Consider the following 27,454-nt stretch of genomic DNA (forward strand, 5'->3'; position numbering starts at 1 on the left):
CAAATGAATTTTCATTTTGAATTCCATTTTGAATTTATTTTTGTGTAGGGTGTAAGAAAATGGTCCAGGTTCATTCTTTTGGATACTGCTCTCCAGTTTTCCCACTACCATTTGTTGAAGAGACTTTTTCCCATTGCATGTTTTTTTCCTGCTTTGTCAAAGATAAGTTGACCATATAATTATGGGCTTATGTCTGGGTTTTCTTTTCTGTTCCATTGATCAGTGTGTCTATTTTTGTGCCAGTACCATGTTTGTACAGCTTTGTAGTATAAACTGAAGTCTAAAATTGTAATACTCTAGTTTTGTTTTTTTCAAGGTTGCTTTGACTATTCAAGGTCTTTTGTGGTTTCATACAAATTTTAGGATCATTATTTCAAGTTATGTGAAAAATGCTGTTGTTATTTCGATAGGGACTGTGTTAAATGTGTAGATTGCTTTGGGTAGTATAGACATTTTAACAGTATTTGTTCTTCCAGTCTGTGAGCATGGAATGTCTTTCCATTTCTTTATGTCGTTCTCAATTTCTTTCATCAGTGTTTTACAGTTTTCAGAGGTCTTTCACCTCTTTGATTAGGTTTATTTCTGAGTACCTTATTGGTTTTGGCACAGTTGTAAATGGGATTGATTCCTTAATTTCTCTTTCTGCTGCTTCATCATTAGTGTATACAAATGCAACAGCTTTCTGTATGTTGATTTTGTATTCTGTGACTACTGGATTAATTCCATTTCCAGAATGTTTTAAGGCTCTTTATAAACTTGGTATACTAGCTGTTTATCTATAATATGTGCTATGAATATTTTCTTCCAGTTTGTCATGGACTTTTTTTGGTCATGCAAAAGCATTTTTATTTTATTGTCATGTGGTCGAATGTATTATTTTTTTTTCCTTTATTGCCTCCAGATTTTCAGGCATAGTTTTTAAAAAAATCCCCTTAACAGCTATCTCCCAGGAATTCAGTTGTCATGATCAGCTTGTACATCACCGCCCACCCCACACACCCACACTTCCCAGGACAAAAGTACTAGTTAGCTCGGTCCTTAAACACCCAGTCGGAAATTTGGCTCACTCTGCCTATTTTGGGTGTCTTTCTCCTCATCATTTATAAAAGACCAGGTCTTGGAAGGAGGAGGTGGTATGAGGTATCTGGGGGAACAAGAGAATCTTCTGAAAGAGAGAATCCATCACCTAGGTCTTATTTAGGGAACATGTGACCCCAGGAATGAGTGCCAGATCAGCCTTCCCGCAGGAGACCTGCCCCACCCCTGGTTCTTTCCACACCCCGGCAGGTCCTGGATGAGGCAGTGTGTGAGAAGAGGTCTGTGATCATTTTGGCCATTTTGTATTTTCTTTGTTCCCACTTCCTCCTTTCTGCAGCTCCCCAGCTGGGCTGGACTCAGAATCTTGCAGATTCACCTTTGACCGTGGAGCATGTGCCAGGGAATGGAAGGATGCTGAGCTGGATCAAGCAGCCAGCTCTTATTCCTTCTTAGTCCAGCCCAGGGCTTTGAGCAAGGTGCAGAGAGAGGAGGCAGCAGAGCTGGTCTGTGGGAAATCTCCTTACCCAGAGGTGTTGGGACATCACAGTTCCTCAGTCCCTTGATTCTTATCCCTTTCCCCCTTCCCCTTTCCTCCAGGTCACCTGGAGCTCGAGTGGGCTGACTTGGATTCGAGGGTGGGGGTGGGCATGGCGGTGGGAATTTTAAGCAAACTGGGCAGCTGTTGAGGGGTGGGCATGGCTTGAGGTTCCAGCCCCGGGTCTGACAGCACTGGCTCCATCACAGTGAGGTCGGCCACTGGCGACAGAGATGCGTTGTGTGTTACAGAAGAGGAGCTGGCCGGGGATGACGAGGACATGCCGACCTTCCCATGCACACAAGAGGGTAAGGTCTTGCATGCCCCCTTATCTCCATACCCCCCTCCCCAGGCTGCTGACTTATCTCTCTACATGGCTTCAAAATCCTTTCCCCACTGCTTCCTGGAGGGTGGAAGGGCAGAGTTGCATAGGCCTGAGATATATAGTATGGATGATGTCAAAGTCTGACACAAGTGACGTCTGTCTCCAGGGCTCCTCCTGAGACCTGTCAGGGACCTCTGCCGTTTTCCCCAGGACCTGTCCTCTAGCTGGCCCAGAAATGTCCCCTTCACCCAAGTGGCTCATCCACTTGGCCTACAGGACCCAGCTAGGCATTTGGATAGTGTCAGAAACCAATGACACTTAAACTATTACTTAGAGTAGAGCTTCTCAGTGGGTTCTGGTATAGATTAGAGGAGTTATTATTAACCTTGGCTGTATTTTTTTTTAAATTTTTATAACATTTGTTTATTTTTGAGAGACAGCAAGGGACAGAGCATGAGTAGGGGAAGGGCAGAGAGAGGAGACACAGAATCTGAAGCAGGCTCCAGGCTTCTAGCTGTCAGCACAGAGCCCAACGCATGGCTCGAACCCTCCAACAGTGAGATCATGACCTGAGCCTTAGTCAGACACCCAACTGACTGAGCCACCCAAGTGCCCCAACATTGGCTGTATATTGTAACCACCCCAGGATGCCTGCGACCAGCCCTCAGAAATTCTGATTTCTTTTGGTCTGGAATGTGAAAAGAGCACCAGGAGTTTTAAAACATTCTCAGTACTCATAATATGCAGCTGAAGTCGAATTCACCTTAGAAATGTCACAACTGGGAATATCACTGCCTGACTGCCGGACGTTGGCCATGTCCCTGAGTAGTCAGGAAGACCTGGCTTCCTTCTTCTTCTTTCATACCAGGGACCTAACTGGTGGATTGGAACCATTCATTCCATTTCCAGGAGAGCTGCTTGTTACCTGAAAAGTTTAGGGACTGAGGGGTTTCCCAGGGTGTGTGACTGGTTTGCCCCATAGCTGAGGAATTCCCACAACAGGGGACTTTCAGTGCTAAAGCCTGGAAAGTCGGAAGCAGACTGGAACAAGCTGGTCATCCAGTAGCGACCCACGTTATGGACCATCGTAAGGCCAATGTACTGGGAAAAGGTGTTTCCCCACACCATGGGCTGACTGACATTGCCATAAGAGACTGGTGGCAGTTGTGGGGCTGTTCTCGGAAGACCCCGACTCTGGTCTCTTCTATTTCTCAAAGCTCAAGACACAGTGAGATGGGTAGACATGAGGATGGAGAACAACTCCCTTTCTGAGGCTGGTTTGATATGGGATGAGACAGGTCAGAGCAGGACCATGAAACTGTCCCTTCATCTGCGGCATCAGCCATGGGTCTCCTTTGTCCTCCAACAGGCCGGCCGAGGCCTCGCTGCAGCCGCTGTCAGAAGAACTTGTCTTTGCACACGTCGGTGCGGATCCTTTACCTCTTCCTGGCCCTGCTACTGGTGGCCGTGGCCGTGCTGGCCTCTCTGGGTGAGTGCAGGCTCCCAGCAGCCTCCAGGATTCCAGCATCTTTCTGGCTAGGGAATCTTCAGACTTGATTCAGACTTCAAAGACTGGCCCTGATTTCCGGTCAATTCATAGCTGTTTGGCTTTGAGCAACCTTTCGGGAGCTCTGTTTTCCTTCTGGTAGAATGAGAGGACAGAACCAGCTCAGCGGTTCCCAGTTTCCACTATGTGTTAGAATCACCTGGGAGCTTTAAAAAATGTTGCTTCTGCACCCCACCCCAGGTAATGTCCATCCAGGGTTGAGATCTCTGTATCGGTCATGTTTAAGCCCCTTCCATGGTCTTTTGAGTGTTTCTCAAAGTGAGGTTGGATGCCTGCCTGCATCAGGATCGCCCCCACTATTTGTTAAAATGCAAATTCCAGAGTCTCGTTTGGTCCTATTAAATCAGAGTCCTGCAGGCAAAGCCCAGGGACCTGGAGTTCAGCGGCTCTCAGAAGCACTACAGCCTGTATGGTGGCCAACCCACATGATGGTGCTCAGTCAGGTTCAGGCACCCCTGCCTTCTGGATGCTAATAGATTACGGTGAACTGAGGGAAACAAATGTGACAGCTTCTCACTGCAGTCTTGTTGCACTCAGCTTCAGATTAAAAAAAAATCTAGATGCCTTTACTAAGGACACCCAGTAGGTTTGTTTGCTCCTGTGGACGAGATATCAGGGACAAGGCCAGGACGCAGGTGAGACAAGTGAGGAACAGGGTGGGGTGCCTCAATCCAGGTGCTGCCCTGCATTGTGTGACCCTGAGGGTGTGTGCCTCCCTGAATGGGAGCACCTGGTCCCAGCCCTGGCTAAAGATATTCAGCCACTGGCTTGCTTGGCTTGAGGGCATGACTTGAATGGACACTCTAGTCATATTGCAGGAATCCTAACGGTGTTGATGAATCTAACACAAGCCAAGCACCTACATCGTGCCAGGTAAAGGGAGCACCAAGATGAGGCCCTTACATTCTGCCGTCAGAGGGAGCACCTCTCAGTTTTGTCTCTGCCCATTAAAAGGCACTTAAAATGCTAATGGCAGGGCTCCTCGCTCCATCTGAGTGAGATCATCATCTCTGGGTAGGAACCAGGGCTTACTAAACTATAGAAGCTTCTCAGGTGATTCCAGCATGCAACTAGGTTGGAGGACCACTGATTTCTGGAACTTTCCAAGCCCCTCACCTGGTTTGGCCCTACCTCTTTCTGCTGAATCACTTCATGAAGCTTGGCCTCTCAGAAAGTGACCAAAATCCTGGGCCAGAGGAAGGGGGAGCTGTGGCCTGCCATTCTGAGGTAGCAGACCAGACATCAGAGAACCTCCAGAGGTGGTCAGGCCTTTCAGGGCCTCAGTTCCTGGCATGCGCAGGACTGTGAATAAAGCTCCGGTAGCCACTAACTTGAGCTGAGAGTGGAACACAGGCACGGCTACCCTTCAGAGGGCATGGACAGTCATCAGGTGTCCACCAGCTGCGAGCACTGTCGTATACATGATACCTGAGTCATCTCCACCAGCCCCAAAGTGGGAGGCTGCCCTCGTTCCACTTACCTGGAGAGGTGAGATGATTTGCCCCAAGATCCAGAATGAATGCTTAGGAGATCATAATAATTGGGGGTGAGGAGTGCACTTGGGGACTCCAGGGAGAACTTTAGGTTTCCTTTTGTGCTTCTGCCTCCAGCCTGGGTCTCCCAAGTCCCTAGAGCAGAGCGGGCACCGTCCTGGCCTGGCTGGTAGGTGCCCAATAATATTCGTCAAATGAATGACTAGAGATTTGTGAGTATGTACATGGATAGTCCTCGTCGAGGCATTAAGGTCAGGACTGTGGATAAAGTCTGGAGGACTGAGCAAAATCAGTCTTCCTCACAGGGAAATGGAGAATCCACTTATTCATGTAATCGGGTATTTGTTGCATGCATACTATCAGCCAAGAACTGCATTAGGCACTGGGCATGTACTGCTTAATAAAACATAGGCCTTGCCGTGATGGAGCTTGTAATCTGGAGCAAGGTTTGGCAAACTTTCTGTAAAGGGCTAGGTAGTAAATATTTTAGGATGTATAGGCCACACATGGTGTTTGTCAAAACCTTGCTGCCATTATACAGCCAAAGCAGCCAGAGATAATATGAAAACGAATGGGGGTGGCTGTGTTCCAACAGAATGACTGGGTTAGATTACATATTACACAAATCCTACTTTGCCAACCCTTGGTCTAGAGCAGTAACCTGTGAACTTATTTTTGACTGTGCACCCCATCAGTAAAAAAATTTGATTTAAAATTCATCAAAAACTTAGATGGGTTGGTAAATGAATAAGAAGATAAAATGGACAGATGTACAATAAATATAGTGAAATGTTTTTTTGTTGTTTTTTTTTTGTTTTTGCGGTTTTTTTTGGGAGGGGGGCGCAAGTGAGCAAGGGGAAGAGAAATAGTGAAAGAAGCCCGGCTCATCAGAAGCAGGGCTCAAGTTCACTGGAAGGGGACTTGAGCTCACCTAATGTGGGACTCCAACTCAGAAACCGTGAGATTAAGACCTGGGCCGAATTAAGATGCTTAATGACTAAGCCACCCAGGCACCCTATAGTAAAATGTTAATTATAGAATGTAGGCAGTTAATACACCACTGTCTACTATGCAAGTAGGATATTCACTGTACAAGTCTTTTGATTACTCCGTTTGAAAATTTTTATAGGGGCGCCTGGGTGGCTTAGTCAGTTAAGCGTCCGACTTTTGCTTAGGTCATGATCTCGTGGTTCGTGGGTTTGAGCCCCGCATCGGGCTCTGTGCTGACTGCCAGCCCAGAACCTGGAGCCTGTTTCAGAGTCTGTGACTCCCTCTCTCTCTGACCCTCCCCTGCTCATGCTGTCTCTCTCTCTCTCTCTCCTAGAAATAAATAAAACATTAAAAAAATTATAAAAAAAGAAAATTTTTATAATTAAATATTGGAAAAGAAAAAAACCAATAATCCCATACCTGTAAAATACACCTATTTATTTATAAGTTATACATGTGTACTCTTGATAGTATACATTATAAGACACAATTTTGAAAAGATGAGAAAAAATAAGGTCTAAAAAGTAAGGAAAACAGTAGACAAATTAATATATATATATTTCATGATTCCAAAAAATACCATGATTCCAAAAAAGTTGGAATCATGGTATTTTGGAGCTGAGAAAACATTAGAAGTCATTTAGCTTCATACTTGCCTTTCACAGATGATTCCGTTGAGCTCCAGAAAGATTAATTGACTTGCCCGAAGTCACCCAGCAAATCTGAGACAAATGTGGATGAGAAGTCGCATTACCCAACTCTCTTGGTAGAGCTAATTCCATCCCTGTGCACTCACCTTCGTAGGCTCTGTGGGAAACATCTGGTCTACCTCTGTCCTATTTGGGCTCTCCTCTCACTTCCTCCTCCAGCCAGGCACTTGCTAGAGAAAGGTAGGGATCCTGCTGCTGGCCAGATGTGCTCTAATCACTGGCCAGCACTGATCCCTGAGAAGGGTGTGATCTTCACAGATCACAGTATAAGCTGATGCAGTATAAGCTGATAAATCCTCTTCTAGGAGTCAGTTTGGCCACATGTATCAAAGATTTAAAAATATTAATGCCCTTTGACTCATCAATTCTACTTCCAGCAATTTATTCTAAGAGAATAACCCTATACACACAACTGTCAAACATAAGGATTATTTCTAGGAACAAGTGTTAGTCATATTTACATATTAAGGTTTATTTGTAGGCTCAGAAAGGGAGGTGGCTTAAGTGTCCCCGAACCACAGAGGATTTTTATATAATTGCCAAATCATTTATATACAGTATGATACAAACATTAAATGTAATGATTGAAACATTTTTAAAAATGTATTCATTTTTGAGAGTGAGAGAGACAGAGTGTGAGTAGGGAAGGAGCAGAGAGAGGGAGACACAGAATCTGAAGCAGGCTATAGGCTCTGAGCTGTCAGCACAGAGCCCAACGCAGGACTCAAACTCCCAGGCCGCAAGATCATGATGCTTAAGCAACTGAGCCACCCAGGTGCCTGTAAAAGTAATGATTTTAAAGCGATTTAAACTTCAATGGGAAAATGTCCATAACATGATACCAGTGAAGCAAAATGAAAGAAAACAGATGAGATACTCAGAACATTCAAGTTTTCTAAGAGCATATGTATATCTATGTAGCTATAGGATGATTATGGAGATAAGTAAGAGTCTAAGAGATACATGAAGATATTGATGGCTATTATCTATCAGTGGTAGGATTAAGCATATTTTTATATTATTTTTATATTTTTTCTTAATTTTTCCTATTGTATCCTGTGGGGGGTCAGGTCCTAGTTTTAAAATCTCAATGTGGATGGATATATATATATATATACATATATATGCATATATATATATGTATATATATATAGGCACAAGGGTGTATATATTTGTGTGTATATATATATATGTATATATATGCACACAAACTTTTGATGTTTGTATCATACTACATATAAATGATTTAGTATATAATATATATACATATATATATATTTAAGGGAGATGTATAAAGAGATCTACATCTAGATAGATATTTTTGAGGAATGTGTTAACTCTGGCCATGAGAAGCATCTTCCCTTACCACCACTTTCAGCCCCATAGAAGGGTGAATGGTCTTGGTTGCAGACAGGTTGATAAAATGCCTTCTCAACAAAAGACTGCTGTTTCTCTGAGCTACAACCCTGCCCCACGTTCTCATCTGTATTTCTCATACAGTTTTCAGGAAAGTTGATTCTCTCTCAGAAGACATCTCCCTGGCCCAGGCCATCTATGACAAGAAGCTTATGTCTATGCAGGAAAATCTGCAAGGACTAGGTAAGTGTCCAGTGTCCAAATGTGCTAATGACAATGATGGAAGATCAGGGTTAATTGGGGAGGGGTGAGTGTTCCCCCCCAGACCATGGTGCCCTGGAGCAGGGCAGCTTTTACCCACCTTCTAGGCACAAAGGAAAGGCAGTTATGATTCCCTGCTTCCCTGTTCATTCAGAGTGGGCTGCGGTCCTGGCTTTCATCCAGGACTGAGGCCAGGGTTCTATGTGAGGTACAGATCTAGCCAGAGCCTGAAGGTAGAGAAGGGACCCAAAGACAGTCCATTCCCCAGGTATCCTACCCTTTCCTCACTACTGCCTTAAAATGTGCACAATTCATGATGCTATTTCCTGCTTTAACTAGGGACCTTCTCATTCTGAGACTGAGACAGAGGAGCTGTAATAGAAGGTGGTCTACTCTGATGGAAAGAGAAAGTACTAGCTGAGTGATATTGGGCAGGCCTCCTCTCTGTGCCTCATTTCTCATCTGACACATGGAGAAATAATCCCTGCACCATCTTTTCCCCATAAATTCACTGATAAGATAACAAATATAAAAATATTTGGAGAAATTTTAAATTAAAGCATAAATGGACAGTTCTTGGCAACCTTTGAAAAGTTATGAAGATATATTCTTGAGAATTCAATGCTGAGATGGAAAAAATGTCTCCAGTTCTACATTTCAAGTCCTAGTAAAGACAGTTGGTAAAAATAAGATATCATAGAGATGGCAAGGTTTGTCCATAAAGGATTTCATAGCAGACTTAGGATAGGAAGAGGGATCGGGAAACCAATTGACAATTCATTATGCTCTGAAATATTTAAAGAAGCAACTTTTGTCCCATGATCCTTTAGCCACTCAAAATGTTGTCCCTTTCTCCTAAAGATCTGAAAGCCACAAATAATTGTTCCTTCTGCCACGAGGCTGGGCAGCTGGAGCAAGAGATCAGAAAACTGCAGGAAGAGCTGGAAGGAATTCAGAAGATGCTTCTGGCCCAGGAGGTCCAGCTGGACCAGACCTCCCAGACCCACGAACTGCTCTCTACCACTAGCAGCCAAATCTCCCAAGAGATGGGTAGTTGTTCCTTCTCCATCCACCAGGTCAACCAGTCTCTGGGGTTCTTTCTCACCCAGGTGAGAGGCTGGCAGGCCACCACAGCTGGCCTGGACCTCTCTCTGAAGGACCTCACCCAGGAGTGCTATGACGTCAAAGCTACAGTCCACCAGATCAACTTCACTGTTGGGCAGACTTCAGAGTGGATCCATGGGATCCGGCGGAAGACTGATGAGGAGACCTTGACCCTCCAGAAGATTGTCACCGACTGGCAAAACTACACCCGGCTCTTCAGCAGCCTGCGTACCACATCAGCCAAGACCGGAGAAGTGGTCAAGAACATCCAGGCCACCCTGGGGGTCTCCTCACAGCGCATCAGTCAGAATTCCGAGAGCATGCATGACCTGGTGCTGCAGGTCATGGGCTTGCAGCTACAGCTGGATAACATCTCGTCCTTCCTGGATGACCACGAGGAGAACATGCACGATCTGCAGTACCATACCCGCTATGCCCAGAACCGCACGGTGGAGAGGTTCGAGACGCTAGAAGGACGCATGGCTTCTCACGAGATCGAGATTGGCACCATCTTCACCAACATCAATGCCACTGACAACCATGTGCACAGCATGCTCAAGTACCTGGATGATGTACGGCTCTCCTGCACGCTGGGCTTCCACACCCATGCTGAGGAGCTCTACTACCTGAACAAGTCCGTCTCCCTCATGCTGGGCACCACAGACCTGCTCCGGGAGCGTTTCAGCTTGCTCAGTGCCCGGCTGGACTTCAACGTCCGCAACCTTTCCATGATTGTGGAGGAGATGAAAGCTGTGGACACGCAGCACGGAGAAATCCTTCGTAATGTCACTATCCTCAGAGGTAAGAGCCCGACCTGCGCCAGACCTGCTACAGAGCTCCCAGAGGGCCTTGGTGATCTTGCCAGACACAGAAGTACCTGGTTTCAGGTAGAAGTCCTGGTAGCCTAACACAATCCTGTAGCAAATGCCTAGGGCAACTGGAAGCTTTAAAAACACAGTAGTTGCCCGTTTATCTGTGGGTTCACTTTCCTCCTTCTGAAGTATAGTCAGAAGGTCAGTAGTAGCCTAACGCTATGTCACGTTGCCTACATCATTCATCTCATTTCATCTTGTTACTTGGGCATTTTATTGCCTCACATCATCACAAGAAGGGCGAAGGCAGTACAATAGATATTTTGAGAGAGAGAGAAACAGATAGAGAGAGAGAGATGACATTCACAAAATGCCTAATTTACAAATTACACTTTATCGAAGGTAAGTATATAGGAAAGAACAGGCTTTAAGGGGGTCTTGGAACATATCCACGTGGTTAAGGGAGGACTACCGTACTTACAAGGCTCTTTGGTAAAGGTGTTGTGGCTTCTAACTTTGCCTGTCATACAAATCTGGATTTTCATATGTGGGTTTGTTTGATTGGGTCCACACAGAGAAATAGGCAGATCGCATCTTGGAAACCGTTTTCTCCCTTCCCACCCCATCACTGGTGTTCTCAGCCATCTGCCCCTCATATGCCCATCACTCTAATGCTCCCTTCTCCTCTACTCTCATCCCTGCATTAATCAAAGTTCTCCAGATAAATGGAATCAATAGGAGAGAGAGAGAGATTCTTTCAAAACCTGGCTTATGTACTTATGGAGTCTGGCAAGTCTAAAATCTGCTTGGCTGATTTGAGTCAGAGGGCCGGAAGTTGCCATAGAACTAGTTAGATGTGTCAGTTAGAAGGCCACCAGGCAGGAGAATTCTGTCTTACTTAGGAGAGGGTCAGCCTTTTGTTCTATTCAGGCCTTCAACTGATTAGATAAGCCCCACCATATTGTGGAGAGCAATATTAATTTTATCTGTAAACACCCCTACAGACATATCTAGAATGGCCATTTGGTGGTCCAATAAAGTTGACACGTAAAATTAACCATCACATGTCAAGTTGGTACTCATACACATCTCAAATAATACTTTATCCCCAAATGGAGACAATAGCAAGGTTACAATTCTGCCTAAGTTAGCTCATAATGCACGCATGCTGTATACAGCCAAAATCATACTAACCCCCTCCCCAGAAGAGAAGGTAAAGTCCTTGAGAGAGATTTACTCTATCCCCCATGATATACCATCATTTAAATACTATGATATAAAGTTAACAATATTTAAATATTGTGATATAAAGTCAATGCATTTTTTAAAAATTTTCTTAAGTTTATTCATTTTGAGAGACAAAGCAAGCAGGGGAGGGGCAGAGAGCGAGGGAGAGAGACAATCCCAAGCAGGTTCTGCAATGTCAGCACAGAGCCTGATGCGGGGCTTGAACTCATGAACCATGAGATCATGACCTGAGCCAAAACCAAGAGTTGGATGCTTAACCAACTGAGACACCCAGGCACACCTACAGTCAATGTGTTTTATGTTTTATGTTACATGATAAGGGGATAAGAGAGGGAAGAAAGCAAAAATATTTGCTGTATATGTATTTACATATTTATAACACACCAAGGGGGAAATACTCTTGACAAGTTCAGTCCTTATTTTTATAGTTTAAAAAATTTTTAAATGTTTTTATTTATTATTGAGAGACAGAGAGAGACAGAGCATGAGCATGGGAGGGGCAGAGAGAGGGGGAGACACAGAATCTTAAGGAGGCTCCAGGCTCTGAGCTGTCAGCACAGAGCCCAATGTGGGGCTCAAACTCACAGACTGCGAGATCATGACTTGAGCTGAAGTCAGATGCTTAACCGACTGAGACACCTAGGTTCCCCAAGTCCTTGTTTTTGTAACTGGCCACATGGTCATAGGTGGTATTTATGACTGCCTTCTTCCTCTACCCGTCTGTATTTTCTTTGCCCTTGGCAAACACCTCAGCTGGTTGTTATTCTTTACCTGGTAGGGTGATCCAGACCTTCATTCCTGAAGAGCCATTCTAGTTCTTCCTAGATTGGGTTGTTGTAGTTTTCAACTGACATTTATCTTAGGGAACAGTAGCACTAAGAGGCATCCTAAGGGAGCTTTTGAATTCCAGACATGCTCTCCCTTACCCCAATTGTAGAGTAATAGTCCAGTTTCTCCTCGGTAGTTGGCATCAGTCACGTGGTCAGCACAATAACTTCTTCTTTGCCTATTAATTCAAGGCCATGAGAAGCCCAAAGTGACCAGGCAGCAGTCTTAACTTCCAGTTCAATGGAATCATTGTTGTGTCTCCTGGCAAGAACACTCCTTCCTTTAGAACTAAGATCTCTAAGCCAGCCAGAGCATAAGGTTGTGGGAATAAGAAGCAAACATTTTGCTACTGGGTCACTAGGGGTAATAGTGAAGCAGACTTTCCCATCTCCATCCCTTGATCCCAGGACCTGGCTATCAGAGAAACAGCACCACATACTGGATACTGATTCCGACCATATACAGCCTGGCAAGGTATTGTCACCTAACTAGCACTGTAACTGAGTCTTCAAAGGCCATTTCCCCTTCTGTTAAGCGAGCTGTTTCAAGATGGTGGGGACCATGGTAACCAGTGAGTTCCATGATCTTGGGCCCATTGTCACACTTCATTTGCTGTTAAGGGATTTCCTTTGTCAGAAGCAATGCTATGTTGGAATACCATGGAAAACCATGATGGCAGGTAACGCTTTCTGTCTGGTATTTTTGGCAGAAGCATTTCATGCAGGGAAGGCAAATGCATATCCAGAGTACGTTTCTATTCTAGTAAGAACAATCATTGCCCCTTCCATGATGGGAGTGATCTAATGTAATTAACCTGCCACCAGGTAGCTGGCTGATCAACCTGGGAAGTGGTACCATGTTGGGGACTTGCTGGTGGTCTCTCCCATGGACAGATTAGGCACTTGTCAGTAGCCATATCCAGGTTGGCCTTAGTGACTGGAAGTCCACTCTGCTGACCCCATTCCTGCCACCAGGGCCATTTTGTTCATTAGCCCATTGGGTGATGACAGGGGTGCATGGAGAAAAAGACTGGTATCCACAGAATAGGTCATCCTATCCACTTGTCTATAAAAAGTCTCCTGTGCTGACCTCACCCTTTGAAGAACATTTACATAGGATGCAAAGGTCTTCACATTTTTTACCCCTTCAGAGAGGACTGTTCACAAACCTCTTCCCCAACTTTTCTTGTAACCACTTATCCAATTGTGTTTCTTCTAAGTCCCTGACCATTCAGCCAAACCATTGGCCACAGTCCATGAATCAGTATATAATCATGTGTCTGGCCATTTCCTCTTCTGAGCAAACATGACAGCCATGTACGCTGCCAGAAGTTCTGCCCACTGGGAGGAATTTCATTCACCACGCCCTTCAGGGATGTCCCAAAGAGGGACTGTGATGTTGCAGCTTCCCGCTTTCAAATGATGCCTGCATTTTGTGCAGAACCAATTATAAACTAGACCAGAATCTTCTCTTCCTCTATCAGCTGGTCATTGAGAAATCCCCGTAATACCACAGGTGCAGGCTGGGAAAGAGAAGGTAGTATACTAGGAGTGGGGACCATGGGTATTTGGACCACTTTATCATTTCAGGGCCTGCTTAGGCCCGATTACATATATAGCACTTCCATTTGATGATGGAGTGTGGCTCTGTATGCCCAACTTTATAACTTGATGGGTCAGAAAGTACCCAGTTCATGATGGGCAGCTCAGGTCTCATGGTAACATGGTGGCCTCTGGCTAAGCATGCAAGCCCTACAACAGCCCAAGAGCTATTTCTCAAAAGGAGACTAGTTATTTCCAGAGGATGGCATGGCTTTGCTTCAATCCTAAGGGTCTATAGTGCAACTCACTTATAGGGGTCTTCCAAAGGCCCCAGACAACATCCTGATGTGCCACTGCCACTGCCACGTTAAGCACTATCGGATCTCCTGGAGCCTATGCTCCAAGTGACAAAGCGGCTTGCATGGAAGCCTGGACCCATCACAGAGCCTTTTCTTGTTCTAGGCCCTGCTCAAAACCAGCAGCCTCTCAGGTCACTCAGTAAATGGGTTGGAGTAGCACATCCAAATGAGGAATATGCTGCCTCCAAATCCATAGAGCCCACTAGGTGTGCCTCTTTTTTGATTTGAGTAGGAGCCAAATGGACAGCTTATCCTTTACCTTAGGAGGGATATCTCAACATGCACAAATCACTGGAACACTAGAAATTTCACTGAGGTAGAAGGACCTTGAATTTTTGTCACATTTATTCCCTACCCTCTGACACACAAACATCTTCGAAATAATGAGCTACAACTCACTTGCTCGCTAGGTTGAATCAGTATAATATCATCACTGTAGTGGACCAGCCAGCATGATATCTGCTGGGGGAGAAAGGAGATCAAGTTCCCTGTGAACTAAAGTATGACAGAGAGTTGAGATTCCCCTGACGCAGGACAGTGAAGGTGTATTGCTGGTCCTGTCAGTTGGAAGCAAACTGTTTCGGGTGGGCCTCATGAACAAGTATGGACAAAAAAGCAGAGGATGTGTTGATTCTCTCAAGCAATGAGACTGCTTCTGGTATAACAACTACAATTGGAGTCACAACCTGGTTAAGCTTACAAAACTCCAGTGTTCTTCTCCAAGCTGCACCTGTCCTCTGTACAGAACAAACAGGCAAATTTAACGTTCTTGGTGGGGACAGTAATCTCTTCAGTCCCTTCAGGAATTTGGTATTGCTCTTGGTTTGCTATTTTCCTTTATAGAGATATATGTTTATTTATTTTGAGAGAGAGAATGAGCAAAGGAAGGGCGGGGGTGGGGGTGGGAACAGAGGATCCAAAGCAGGCTCCAAGTCAACAAACAGCAGAAAGCCTGATGTGGGATTCGAACTCACAAACCATGTCATGGCTTGCGCTGAAGTCAGATACTTAACCAACTGAGCCACGCAAGTGCCCTTGGTTTACTGGTTTCCTAGGTAAAGGCAATTCTAGTGGCTTCTTCTTAACTTTTCCCACCATGATATCCCTTACCTCATAGTCCAGGGAACCAATGTGGGAATCCTACCAGCCACTGTGTGTGTCTATTTCAATTATGCATACCAGAACTAGGGAAACCACCACAGGGTGAACTTGGGGACCTTGTGGGCCTCCCATGAGACATCTGAGCTAAAACCCCATTGACCACCTGACCTCCGTAAGCCCCTACTCTGACTGGAGGGCCACAATGACATGTGGGTCTCCCGGAATTAGTGTCAGTTCAGAGCCAGTGTCTAGGAGTCCCCTAAAGGGTTGATTATTTTCTCTTCCCCAGTGCACAGATATCCTGGTTAAAAAAATAAAGTAAAAAGCTGTGGGTCCCTTTAGGGAAGGCTGGGAGGATTAACAATATAAATATTTGGTGGTATACTAAGGTCCCTCCTCAAGGGTACCCAGCTTCCCTTTCATTCAAGTGGTTCTGGATTTGTAAACTGGCTCAAGTCTGAGATTTGACTGAGGAGCCATGAGTGTTTTTATGATTCACATTATACTTTTGTTCACTTGACCTAGAACCTCTCTGCGTATACAGAACAAGTAAGAATTTAGTAGGCTTCTATCTATCTATTTCACTTCTAGGCACACCATGATCAACTAACTAGCTAACACCACGGTCTGTGCATGTCAGCCTATTCTGATCACTGAGTTGACTCTACTGTCTATTAGGGTATCCATGCTCTCCTTGCCTTGGGTAGCTGAGTGCCACCATTAGGTGTCTGCCATCCCAGGACCGAATTACTCCCATTATGGTAGGTTTCCCAGTTGAGTAGCTAAAGTTCCCCCTTTAAGGTCTGCCTGCAAAGGAGAGCAATAAGAAAACTCTTCAAGGGTTCTAAGACTCTCCTCACAGATTTATTTCTCACAGTTGTGGTGAAAGGCATGTCTTCTGGATCTTCCCAGGGTGGGTGAGTAGGTCTCAGATGACACATCCACTCCAACACCCCAGCCTCTCTCACTCTTTGAATCCCTTTCTTTACATGAAGCCAATGAGATCCAGAATTTCTAACTCCCTCACTGTGGGTCTATTGGCTCATGCCTCAGCCAACCAACCAGACTAACTGTGAGAGCCTTTCCAACTCCCCAAGATGCAGAATCCCTACTTAGTGAGCCCCATCAGTAAATTCTGCGTGATGCAATGTTACGTTCCTTCCACCATTATCTCCACACCTTTAGTATCCATTACCACAAATATTCCCCAGATACCTATCTATATGAATTTAAAAACTCAGGTAGTTTTTTGGAGTGTAGCACACCTCATGGGTCACACATTGTACCTCACTTTTAGGGCCCTGCTGAGAACTAAGTCTAGTTATAAGTCTAGGAACAAAAGGTGGGGGGTGATGGTGTGGCCATTGTCTTGCTTGGGGTGCCTCAGGGGAGGCCAGCAGGGGAGGCCACTTCCCTTTTCTCAGGTAATGAGGGCTTCAGACAGGGGTTGAAAGACCACTTTTACTGGGTGTGGAGGAACTGCTGCCATTGTCAAAGATGGCTTATCAGAATTTAGGGGTCCAGTGTCCCCAGCTCCATCAGGGTCTTCCCACATATCCCCATTCCAACTTTCAGGATACCATTCCTTCCCAGTGAATGCCTTTTCTTTAAGAATGGACACCCTGGGAAGCTGGGAATTCAGTCTGCATTGCAATTCAGCCAGTTATGGGATGAGGTTGTGAGTTAGATTTTCAGCAGTCTCAACCCCAGGGCCACAGGAGATAAGGGTCTCCTTCAGGGCAGACATGGTCATTTATGTGACACTTGAGCCGGGAATTTGAATCCCCAAGATCAACCTTTTATATCCTCACTTTGTCCAGTAACATAGGAGCAACCAATCTCATTATACTTGTTCTTTTGACAAAAAAATGTTCAAAAGTATCAGTCCCCAATACTTTGCATATCTCTATGCCAAATCATGCCGTGGACTAAAAGTTTCTCTTGACTACTAGAAATAAAGTCATTAGCATCTTAAAATCTTAAATTAGAGAGTCAATTCTAGAAACCCCAGATCAATTTAGAACACTCATCTTTAAAATTCTGTTCCTTTATACTTTCTCTTGGTCAGGATTCTCCAGAGAAGCAGAACCAACCAGCAGGATATATATATAGCCTGTGTCCATTAGGACCTTTGCAAAGAGAAACTGATTTACTATAAGGAATTGAAGGAGGTGGCTCATACAATTAGAGAATCCAGAAAAGCCCAAGGTCTGCAGGGTGAGTCAGCAAGCAAAAGACCTGGGAAGGCCAATGGTTTAATTCCAATCTGAGTCCAAAAGCCTGAGACCCAGGAAGGCTGATGGTGTAGTTGCAGTCTGAAGGCTGCCAGGCTCAAGACCCAGGAAGAGCCAATGGCTTCAGTTCAAACCCAAAGGCAGGAGAGAGCTAAAGACCTCATTTGAAGCAGTCGGGTAGGAGGAATTCCCTGTCAGGCTTTTTGTTCTATCAAGGCTTCACCTGATTGAGTGAGGCTCACCCACATTGGGGATTTCCTCAGTCTACTGATCTAGATATTAATTCATCTCAAAACACCCTCACAGGCATACCCAGAGTAATGTTTGACCAAATATCTGGACACCCCAAGGCCCAGTCAAGTTGATACATGAAATTAACCATCAGAGGTGATATTTGACCTGAGACCTGAAAGAGATAGAGTAAGTTAGATATAGCAGGGTCAGCATGAATGAGCAGAAGAGTTCCAGGTGGAGGTAGCAATACCTACAAAGACCGTGGGGAAAGTGTACGGCATACGCATTATCTCCTTTCACTCCCACAGTCCCTGAACCCAAAAAGCCTGCAGCAAAGAACTAGATATCACATGAGATCTAGCCAAGTTCACACAGCTAAAAAGGCAGTTCAGATCCACAGTTGCAAGCTGCCTTGAATGGCCTTCTCCAAAGTCACATAAAACCCTGTCCCTCTAAAAGCACCTGAGCAATTGAAATGTGCTTCTTGGTGATAGCACCGTCTGCCCAGTGTAGTTTCTGCAGTGCACTCCTGTCTAAGAAAGCTGACCTCTTCTCCCCCTTGGGGAATCTCTATCCCCAGCTTACCCCTAGATTCCATATCAAAGGTGGGTTACCTGGCCCACTCCTTCAATTCATGCTCTGTGGCTTCTGCTTATGAGAGCCTCATTCTGAGATAAGCACTGTATTAGTCTGCCCAGGCTGCTGTTACAAAGGACTGCAGACTGGGTGGCTTAAACAACAGAAATGTACTGTCTCATAGCCCTGGAGGCCAGAGGTCTGAGTTCAAGTGTCGGCAAAGTTGGTTCCCTCTGAGGACCGTGAGGGAAGGCTCTGTTCCAGGCCATGGCTGATAGAGGGCCATCCTTTCCCTGTGTGTGCATTTCTGTCTGTGTTCAGTTTCCCCTTTTCCTAAGGAAGCCAGTCATATTGGATTAGGCCATTACCTACTGGCCACATTTAGAATTGATTACTTCTGTGAAGACCCTGTCTCCAAGGAAGGTCATATTCCCAAGGCGCTAGGACTTTACCATATGAATTTGGAGGGGACACAATTCAATCCCTAACAGATACTATTACTTTTTCATTCTATGTCTTCACAGCAGTATTCCCAACAGTTTTTCTCCTGGAAAACAATCCCAAAGACTCCTAATTGGGATTCTTTTATCCTAGGAATCTTGATGGCTATACCCAGGCTCCCTGGACCCTCCCCAAAGCAGTGTATGTCTCTGCGGGAAGAGTTTTCAACCTGAAAATATAACCAGTCTTGGCTCTAGAGAATAAAATTAGTTAGCCACGAGATCTCGCAGTTTCAGAATATATGGTTTACATTTGGGGGAGGGGGCAAACATCTGTGCTTGATAATCTAGGGGAGCTCCAAGGAGGAAGGAGAGAGGGCCCCACAATCCCAGACAGCTCTGTTCTCTCTGCAGAGCACAGACTTGCAACCAGTCTCTCTGATTCTCTGTTTTGCTTTAACCATTTAGTCTCAAACTTTATGTTGCCTTTATTTTATATCATTGAAGATTTCCAATGCCACCAGGGTTAAGTTTTTATTTAATCGAAATTGGTGGTATTGGGGGGATGGGAGTACATCTTGTTTGCCTGCTGTCATATTTTTGCAACAAAGCCAAGTTCTGAGTGTTTCTTGGGCAACTGAAACATTCCCCTGGTATTTTATCTAAAATATGTATCTCTAGGATACTTCCTCTAGGATGCATTGTTCTAGAAAAGGCATTATCAGGGAGTTCTCATGGTTCATTCTCTGTTTTTTTGTTGCATTCATCCTAAGAACAAATGAAATATAAAGCTTTCCCAGTGACAAAGCCCATTTCCAGGCTTTGTTTCTTTTCGGCTTCACAACAACCTTTGTACTGTAGACAAGGCAGTGTCTTTATTTTACAAGAAGGTGACCTGAGACTGGGAAAGGTTAAGGTGCAAGCTTAAGGTCACACTATGACTTTGAATTCCGACCCCTTATCATGGCTCTGAGATGCACACATCCAGGGCGCAGCCAGAAGAGGGGACACTGAGAGCATGAGCTTTCAGTTACCAAAAAGGCACTTTCCCTTGGGTCCTGGCTAGGTGTGGGGTTCGGGGCAGAGAGTGGAAAAGGGGTAAATGATACTCAAAGTGTTGGCAGTGGAACCATTTAAGACCCCAGCAAGAGTCATGGGAATTTATATTTGTTCCTGTCTAATAATGGCAGAGTCTTCACCCAAAGACCTCATCTTAGCTGGAGAGCAAGGCGAGATGTTTATTTCAGCTACATCGACTCTTGGTTCAACCTCTGCATATCTGTTTAAACTCCTCATGGTTGTTAAAGCACCACATGTAAAACCTTTCTCACCTGAGAGAAAATTTCAGGTACAAAAATGTACGTCTGTTCCTATAGGAGCTTGTTGCTCATTCTTTCAGGCATAGACAGGCACTGACAGCCTCTCATGTTGGAGCTGGCAGTGAAGTCTCCCCCCAGGCTGGAGCTGAGCTGCTCTCTAGAATGAACGGGGTGGGACAGCAATGACCACAGCCCGTGTGGAAGGTGCCAAGTGCTGACAGAAGGGCTGGAGCTCTTAAACAACATGGGAAAGAAGTCTGACTTCTAATTTGCCTTGAGTCTTTAGGCAGAATCACTTAATCTTTCTAAGCCTCTGTTTTTTATTTTTGTAAGTCTAGCTGTTCTCAGAGACCTCTTCCAGCTCCACTTGCTCAACAGACAGCCTGTGGTACTTCCATAGTGTGTGTGCCTATCGTAGAATCTTTCTCTCTTTGGGGCACCTGGACGGCTCAGTTTGTTAAGCATCCAACTCTCGGTTTCAACTCAGGTCATGATCTCACGGTTCATGATTTTGAGCCCTATGTTGAGCTCTATGTTGACAGTGTGGAGCCTGCTTGGGATTCTCTCTCCCTGTCTCTCTCTGCCCCTCCCCTGCTATCTTTCTCTCTCTGTGTCAAAATAAGTAAATAAACATTAAAAAAAAAAGAATATTTCTCTCATCCTACTCTGTAGGATGATTTCTGTGTCTGTGCTAGGACTAGTACTTGGGAATTGGAAACAGGAAACCATCATTGCTTATTAGCTGAGTGACCTTGGATAAGGCTCTTGGCTACTAGTTACTTTCAACTCAACTTCCTAATCCACAAATAGGAATATTAACACCTTCCTTGCTTATAGCCCATGAGGACAGTTGTATCATTGTTAACAGTGCATGTGAATAAGTTTTTATAAAATATAAAAGGCTGTCCTAATTTAAGGGATGATTCTGAATCTAATTTTCTTGATGATGGGCTCCTTGTCTCCCTCATCAAGTACCCAGAATAGTGCCTGCCCTTGGAAGGCACTCAAGAAACATTTGCCCAGTGAATGCAGAATGAAAGCATCAACAAGGCTAGAAGCTATGGGTGGGCAAGAAAGGTGACACTTGGCCTATTTCTGATACACTCATACCTACAGTGCATGGTCCTGGAGAAGTGTTTACTAGGGCCCTACCACCTTGTCAGTCTTGAACTCCAATTATTTTCTCCCCAGCACCACAAGACTAAGTAAACAAAGCTGAGGTTTCTGCTCAGTCTGTCTGCCCTGTGCAAATGAGCACGTGGTCCCCTCTTCTCCTGAATCTTGGCAACCTTCCACCCCAGCCCCAGTGAAGCTGCTGAAAGCCCTACTCAGCTTCTTAGCCTGACGGCTGTGGCATTTTGTTTGGCTTCTCAGCTTCTCTGCTCAAACTGACCACTAGTCAACAAATGCCGTGAGAAGGAGAGTGCCAAAGAATGCCAGGCTTACTTCAATGAGCCTCCCTTCTCCCTGTGATTTTGGCCTTTGATCTCCCTCCAAATCCATCAGGATGTCTTGGTATTTTAGCTGATGATTCTGACTATTGTCGGTGGGAAGTTTGGTCTGTTACAATCTAGTGTGTCACAGAAGTGAAAGTCATTTTTTCGAGATTCCTCAGGTAACAGCAGCCAGTATTGAGAGTCCCTGACTTAGGCCAGTACATTCACGGAACAGAGGGAAGCATGAGGTCCAAAGAGGGACAGAGACTTACCAGTCATCCAATTGGTTAATACCAGAGCTGGGACTCAAACCTACACCCCCCAAAGCCCAGGCCAGTGTGCTTTCCTTCCATGGCACCAGTCTTTCAAGAGGTGCCCATTCCGTTTGTTTCCTTCTGTCTTCATAAGCTGGCCTGTTGCTTTGGACTGAGATGGACCATGGGCCCCTCTGCCCATGCACTACCCCACCCATGGGTGGGGAGTGTTGGGTGCTGACAGACTCGGTACTTCTGCTCATCCCCAACCCCACCTCCTCCTGGTTCCCAGTGCAGACCAGGAGCAGACCACCTACTTGTCCCAGACATGCAGTCAGTTGTGGCTCGACCCTAATGGGCCAGGATGGCTTAATTATAGTTTTCAGCTTCCTGGGTAATTATGGGCCTCCCCAGAACTCCAGGGTGCTCCATTCCTCTCCCACAACTCTACCTTTCAGCCACACTGCTCACTTTCCTCCTTTGCTTTAAATACTCCCCGAAGCATTTAAATCCTGCCCAGAGCAGGATTGAGCCCTCCCCTCCTTTGCCCTGTAGCTCTACTGATACCAAGATCTGATAATGGGCTGTGTCAGGGGACCCTGTCCTGCAGAGTGCCTCCTCTGTCATTCTCTGTCCACATTCCTTGCCTCTAAGCTAATGACGAAAGCCTGGGTTGTTTACCTCCTGCCAGGCTAGACTCAGGTCCCACAGCATGATTCATGGCTGGGAGGGACCAGCTCACCTGAGGAAAACAGCCCTTCATGTTACCCTTTCCCACTCCATGTGGACCTTCCCTGGGACAGGCGGGGGCGGGCGTGGGGAAAGGTCCAGGAGCCCAGCCACAGGGTAATGAGGACCAGAAGCAGTGGGGTAGAGGGAAAGAGCATGGGTTTCAGAGCTTCAGGCCTGGCTTTGAGTCCTGTCTCTGCCCCTTCCTGGCCGGTGATCTTGGCCAAGTTGTCACTCTCTTCACCACATTGTCTCATCTGTGAAATGGGACAGCAGTGTCAAAGTGCAACACTGGCATGGGAGGGACTCCATGGACAGATGTTGGTGCTCTGGTTGCCCTTCCCTTCTCTGAGAGAAGGCAGGTCTCAGAGAAGTCAGAGAGTGAGCAGGGATGTTGGAGGGCTGTCCCTGGCCCCTGATGCCTGGCCTCTGTCTGCAAGAGGCTCCTGGCAGTAGTCCCAGCTGAGGCCACCCTGCCTGATGTCCTCAAAGTAGCTGTCTAGGACCCCTTTCTGTGTTCTCAGAGATGGGGTGGGAGGTGCAGCTGTGACAAGGGGTATGGAGAGTGAGGTCCTCCTTCCATTCATGCTGGGGGCTGTGGTTCTGGGGGCAGTGTGGTGAACGATGTGGCCCAGGCTTCGGCACACACCTTCTGTCCTGGCATGTGGGCCCCCAGCCTTCCCCATCCAGGGAACCCACCAAAGAAGACTTCCCCAGGAAGAGGAGGCTGAGAGGGCGGGTGGGAAGGGGCAGAAGAGAGGGCCTCGCCCTCTGCCTTCTCTCCCTCACTACTGGCATAGAGACCCTTGGAAACCCTCGCAACCAGCTGCTGCGCCCCTTGAGTAAGGGGGGTGGACACCTGATGCAGATGACATGGGCAGGCGGGGGTCCCTGGGAGAGAGTGAGGGGCTCCTGCAGGCCCCAGGGGCTGCTCAGAGCAGGGCAACCTCAACAGGATGATACTCCTCATGCTTTTCCTGAGTCACTGCTGGAAATGGGGATTGTGGACCTATTCGCCCTGGGGACAAGAGAGGAAGCCACAGAAGTGGTTGGAAGGGGAGGGAATGAAGCAGGGGGCTACGTACTNAGGGGCCCCTCCAGCCCTGAACAGCTCCATTTTTCCAACCTCAGCTGGCCCAGATGCCAAGGCCAGAGCTGGGGTGGAGATGGGCGCCCTGGTTCTGCCAATTCCCAGCAAGTGCTGCCAGGCTGGGGGGATGCAGTCCCTGGGTGGGCCCCTCTCAGTGCCAGGCTGTTCCCAATGCCTGGCTGCGAGGCGGGGGTGGGGGGCTCCAGGGGCCTCTGCTGCCTCCTGGCTGCTTCCAGCTGGTCCCCTGCTCCACCGGCCAGCCCCACTCCTGTGGCCTGATGTTGGGATCCCAGCCTGTGCAGCTGGCACGCCCCGTGAGCCGAGCTATACAGACCATGTGCCCCCGTGTGGGGGTGGGGGGCATGGGCAAGTGGGGGCAGGGAACGGATGTGAGGTTTTTATTGGCCCTCGTGGGGCTGACTGTCTGGGCTCCAGTTTCCAGTTTAGGTCCCTGTTTAGGTCTTAAGAGGACGGTATTCACTGATCCACAGAACCCTCTGGGAAGCAGACCCACAGGGAGCAGCAGGGGTGGGGGCATGGAGCGGGTGGTGAGGTGGGGCAGCAGGTAGCATCAGTCAGGATTAACCGCAGTGGCATTTTCAGCTGGGGCAGAGCCCCGACACCGCAGACCTGGGTCACGGCCACTGGCAGGGCTCCCTGCTCCAGGGCTGCAGGTCTCCCTCCTCTCTGATAGGCCCACCTGGGTTCTGGTTTCCACTCAGGGGCCCCTAAGTAGACTGCTTCACCTCTCTGGGCTTTAGTTGCCTCCTCTGTGAAATGCAGGAATTGGACTGGCCCTCAACTAGCTTGAAAATGGCAGAAGTCTTTTGCAGGAAGAATGATGTAGCAGTAGAATTCTCAGGGAGAGCTGAGTGTGGGTGTTAGAATCCATCTCCCCGGCCAGCCCTGGGGCCCCCTATTCCCACCAGTATCCTTTGCTGAGACCACTAAAAAAAGCCAGGTCTCTGCATGATCCGAGGCCAGAGGGTCCCCTTTCCTCCGGGAATTCAGAGATGCCTTGGGCAGAGTGACGGCCACGCTGAGGGATTGTACAGCTCTGAGAGCTGGTGACTCAGACTTCCATCGTCTGAAGGATATTAAAGTCATCTGACCCCTGGCTTGGGAGCTAAAAAGGGCTCTTTAAGGACAGACCATGTCCTTGTCTTGGCGAGAGCCAGGTGGGAGCCAGGGGTCCACAGCTATTTGGTGAATCACTCTCTTCCAGCATATTCTGAGTTTTCCCTGCCATGTGCCAGGCTCCGTGCCCAGGGCAGGGGAGGTAAGCTGTGGCCCCCACTCTGTCCCAGAAGCTCCACAGTCTAGCGGGGTCTACCAGAGAGGCACCAAGGGTTTGCTTTCACTGTGCCCTGACTTCTTTTTCCACACATCAACTAAAAGATTCAGCAAGTGGTAGCCTCAGGAGCTCAGAGCAGTCAGGGCGGGCCTCCTGGAGGAGCCATCCTTTCTCTGGGCTGTTGTGCCCACATGCCTCACTTTTTTGGTTTTCTCCCCTGTGTCACCTGATGCCATCTCTGGTCCCAGATGCAGAACAGTCATGGGCCAAGCCTGGGGCTAAGATGAGGGTGGGGCAGGGGGGTTGATTCAAAGACCACGAGAAGGTGTAGAAGGCCAGGCGGCCTCCAGACCAGGACAGACAATCCTGGCCAGTCTTGTTCTTTTCCCAGCTCAGTTCCTAGCTTGCGTGCACATGGAGAACTATGGGCAAGCCCTGAGGTCAGAACAGCGAGTTCTCACTGTGCCCCAGACCTCATGCCAGACACTTAGTTGCAGTGTCTCAGGGCTCCCTACTCTCAGGCGGTATCTCCAGCTTAGGGAAGGCTTAGGGAAGTCACAGAATGGGCCTGAGCTCCCAGGGCCCACAGGCAGCACGCCTGGCCTTTGTGTCTGGCTAACCCTTGAGCTGTCACTGTGGCCTGTGTGTCACACCTCCTTCATGGGAAAGCCTTGTGACGCCTGCCCATCATAGACTGACCTCTCCCCTCTTCTCTTTGACCCTAGGTGCCCCCGGCCCTCCAGGACCAAGAGGACTCAAAGGAGACATGGGCATGAAAGGGCCTGGTGGTGGCAGAGGACCAAAAGGAGACCCTGGCAGCTTGGGCCCCCCGGGACCCCAGGGTCCTCAGGGACAGCCTGGAGACCCAGGACCCATGGGGGAAAGGGGACCGGTTGGCCTTCGGGGTTTCCCAGGCGTCAAAGGCTCAAAGGGCAGCTTTGGAACCGGAGGCCCAAGAGGACAGCCAGGCCCAAAAGGGGACATGGGGCCCCCAGGGCCAGAGGGACCCCCAGGGTCTCCAGGGCCCTCAGGGCCTCAGGGAAAGCCAGGGATTGCTGGGAAGACAGGGTCACCAGGCCAGCGGGGGCCCATGGGGCTTAAGGGTGAACCAGGCATCCAGGGGCCCCCTGGTCTCCCAGGGCCCCCAGGCCCACCAGGAAGCCAGAGCCGCTACTAAGGCCCCAGTCCCAGACACTGCTGCACAGAATGCCGGGGAGGGCCTCGGGGCAGCGTGAGCCCCCACCCCAGAAAGCCACACTTAGACAACTGTGGTTCATTGATCCCAGAGGGGCTTCTCCCTGGCCTGCCCTTGCACCTCCGGGCTCCCCGGTACTGACCACACCACAAAAAGCAGCCCCCCTCACACACACACGCACACGCACATGCACACACATTTCCCTGCTGGCCAGGGGGGCCAAAGGGGTTTCCTTGGCTGGGCAGGAGGAGAGGGCCGGAGAAGACCCCCCTCTCCTGTGACTGAGCCTGCCAGGGAGGTGGCTGCCTTGGGAGGAAGGTCTTAACTCTATTTCTGAATTGCCAACCAACTTGGCTTTCCGGTTTCTTCTGCAACAACCTAGCCAGCAGTTCCCCGTGGCTCCCAGCCATTAAGAAGAACCAGGAAAACCTTTGAAGGGGATGTGGTTCGAACTCTAGGGACAAGGTGGATTTGATGACCAAATGCTTTCCTCACAACCATGGGAGCAGAGTCCCGGGAGGTGCCCCCCACCTCATACAGCACAGAGGGATGCCACCTGAGTCACTGTGCTTGGGCTCTGGGCACCATGCTCTCATGAGTTGAGCAATTTTTTCACATCTCCAAAAAATTCCTTACTTCATCTTTGCCTCCTTCTCTCAGGAGCATCTTGGAAGAAATGCAAGCAGGAGCTTCATCTGCATGGGGAGACTATGTAGGCCCTGGAACATTCTCCCAGAGTGGTGCCCAGCAGCTGGGAAGCTGGAGGAAGGGAGGCAGAGGCATGTGTGCAGATGCCTCCCTTGCTCCATCTCAGGCTGGCCTGTTCCATTCCTGGCATAGGTCCCTCTGTGGTGACTGAGGGAGGGCCAAGCCTGGCAACAGCCGCTTGACCCTCTTGCACCCAGCTCTCCTGCCCTCAGTGGCCTGCTGACCTTAACCCTGCCATGACTCAGAATGGCCCGAGGCTCCCCTGCTTGGGTGGTAAGACTGGATGAGGAGGGAAGGGCCCTAACATCCACAAGAGGCCCACTTTCACATCATCCCTCATCACCTCCACCTTCCTGCGCACAAGGGCAGAAAGGAGCCCGAGAAGCTCCCTTAGCAAGGTGAAGGCCTCCCACAGACTAACCTCATGGTAAAGCTGCCCTGCCTTGGTGTTTGGCAGATTCCGACCGGTCTTGGGCTGAGGGGCATAGAGTCCTCCCCAGCCTGCCTCAGAGACTAGCCCCCATCCTCATTCCAAAAAGCCTTAATGCCACCTCCCTTCTTGTAATAGATGTGCAACTGGTTTGCACTCCCGCCTGTCCCCCCCACTGCCATGTAATTCTGTCTACATATGATATCATGTGATATATTACTGACTCAGTAAAGAGCTGTTTCCAGGA

General features: G+C 47.7%; 1 protein-coding gene across 1 annotated transcript; it reads left to right on the plus strand.

Annotated features, from left to right (window-relative positions):
* Nucleotides 1–1,135: 1,135 nt before the first annotated feature.
* On the plus strand, nt 1,136–27,454 carry SCARA3 (scavenger receptor class A member 3). The gene is made up of 6 exons (XM_077769712.1): nt 1,136–1,140; nt 1,766–1,881; nt 3,268–3,387; nt 8,159–8,257; nt 9,137–10,180; nt 25,600–27,454. Exons 1-6 carry the CDS (start codon nt 1,136–1,138, stop codon nt 26,049–26,051), a joined length of 1,836 nt encoding a protein of 611 aa, XP_077625838.1. The 3' UTR covers nt 26,052–27,454.

The sequence above is a fragment of the Crocuta crocuta genome, unplaced genomic scaffold (assembly GCF_008692635.1).
Source record: "Crocuta crocuta isolate KB4526 unplaced genomic scaffold, BGI_CrCroc_1.0 scaffold551, whole genome shotgun sequence".
Classification (NCBI taxonomy): domain Eukaryota; kingdom Metazoa; phylum Chordata; class Mammalia; order Carnivora; family Hyaenidae; genus Crocuta; species Crocuta crocuta.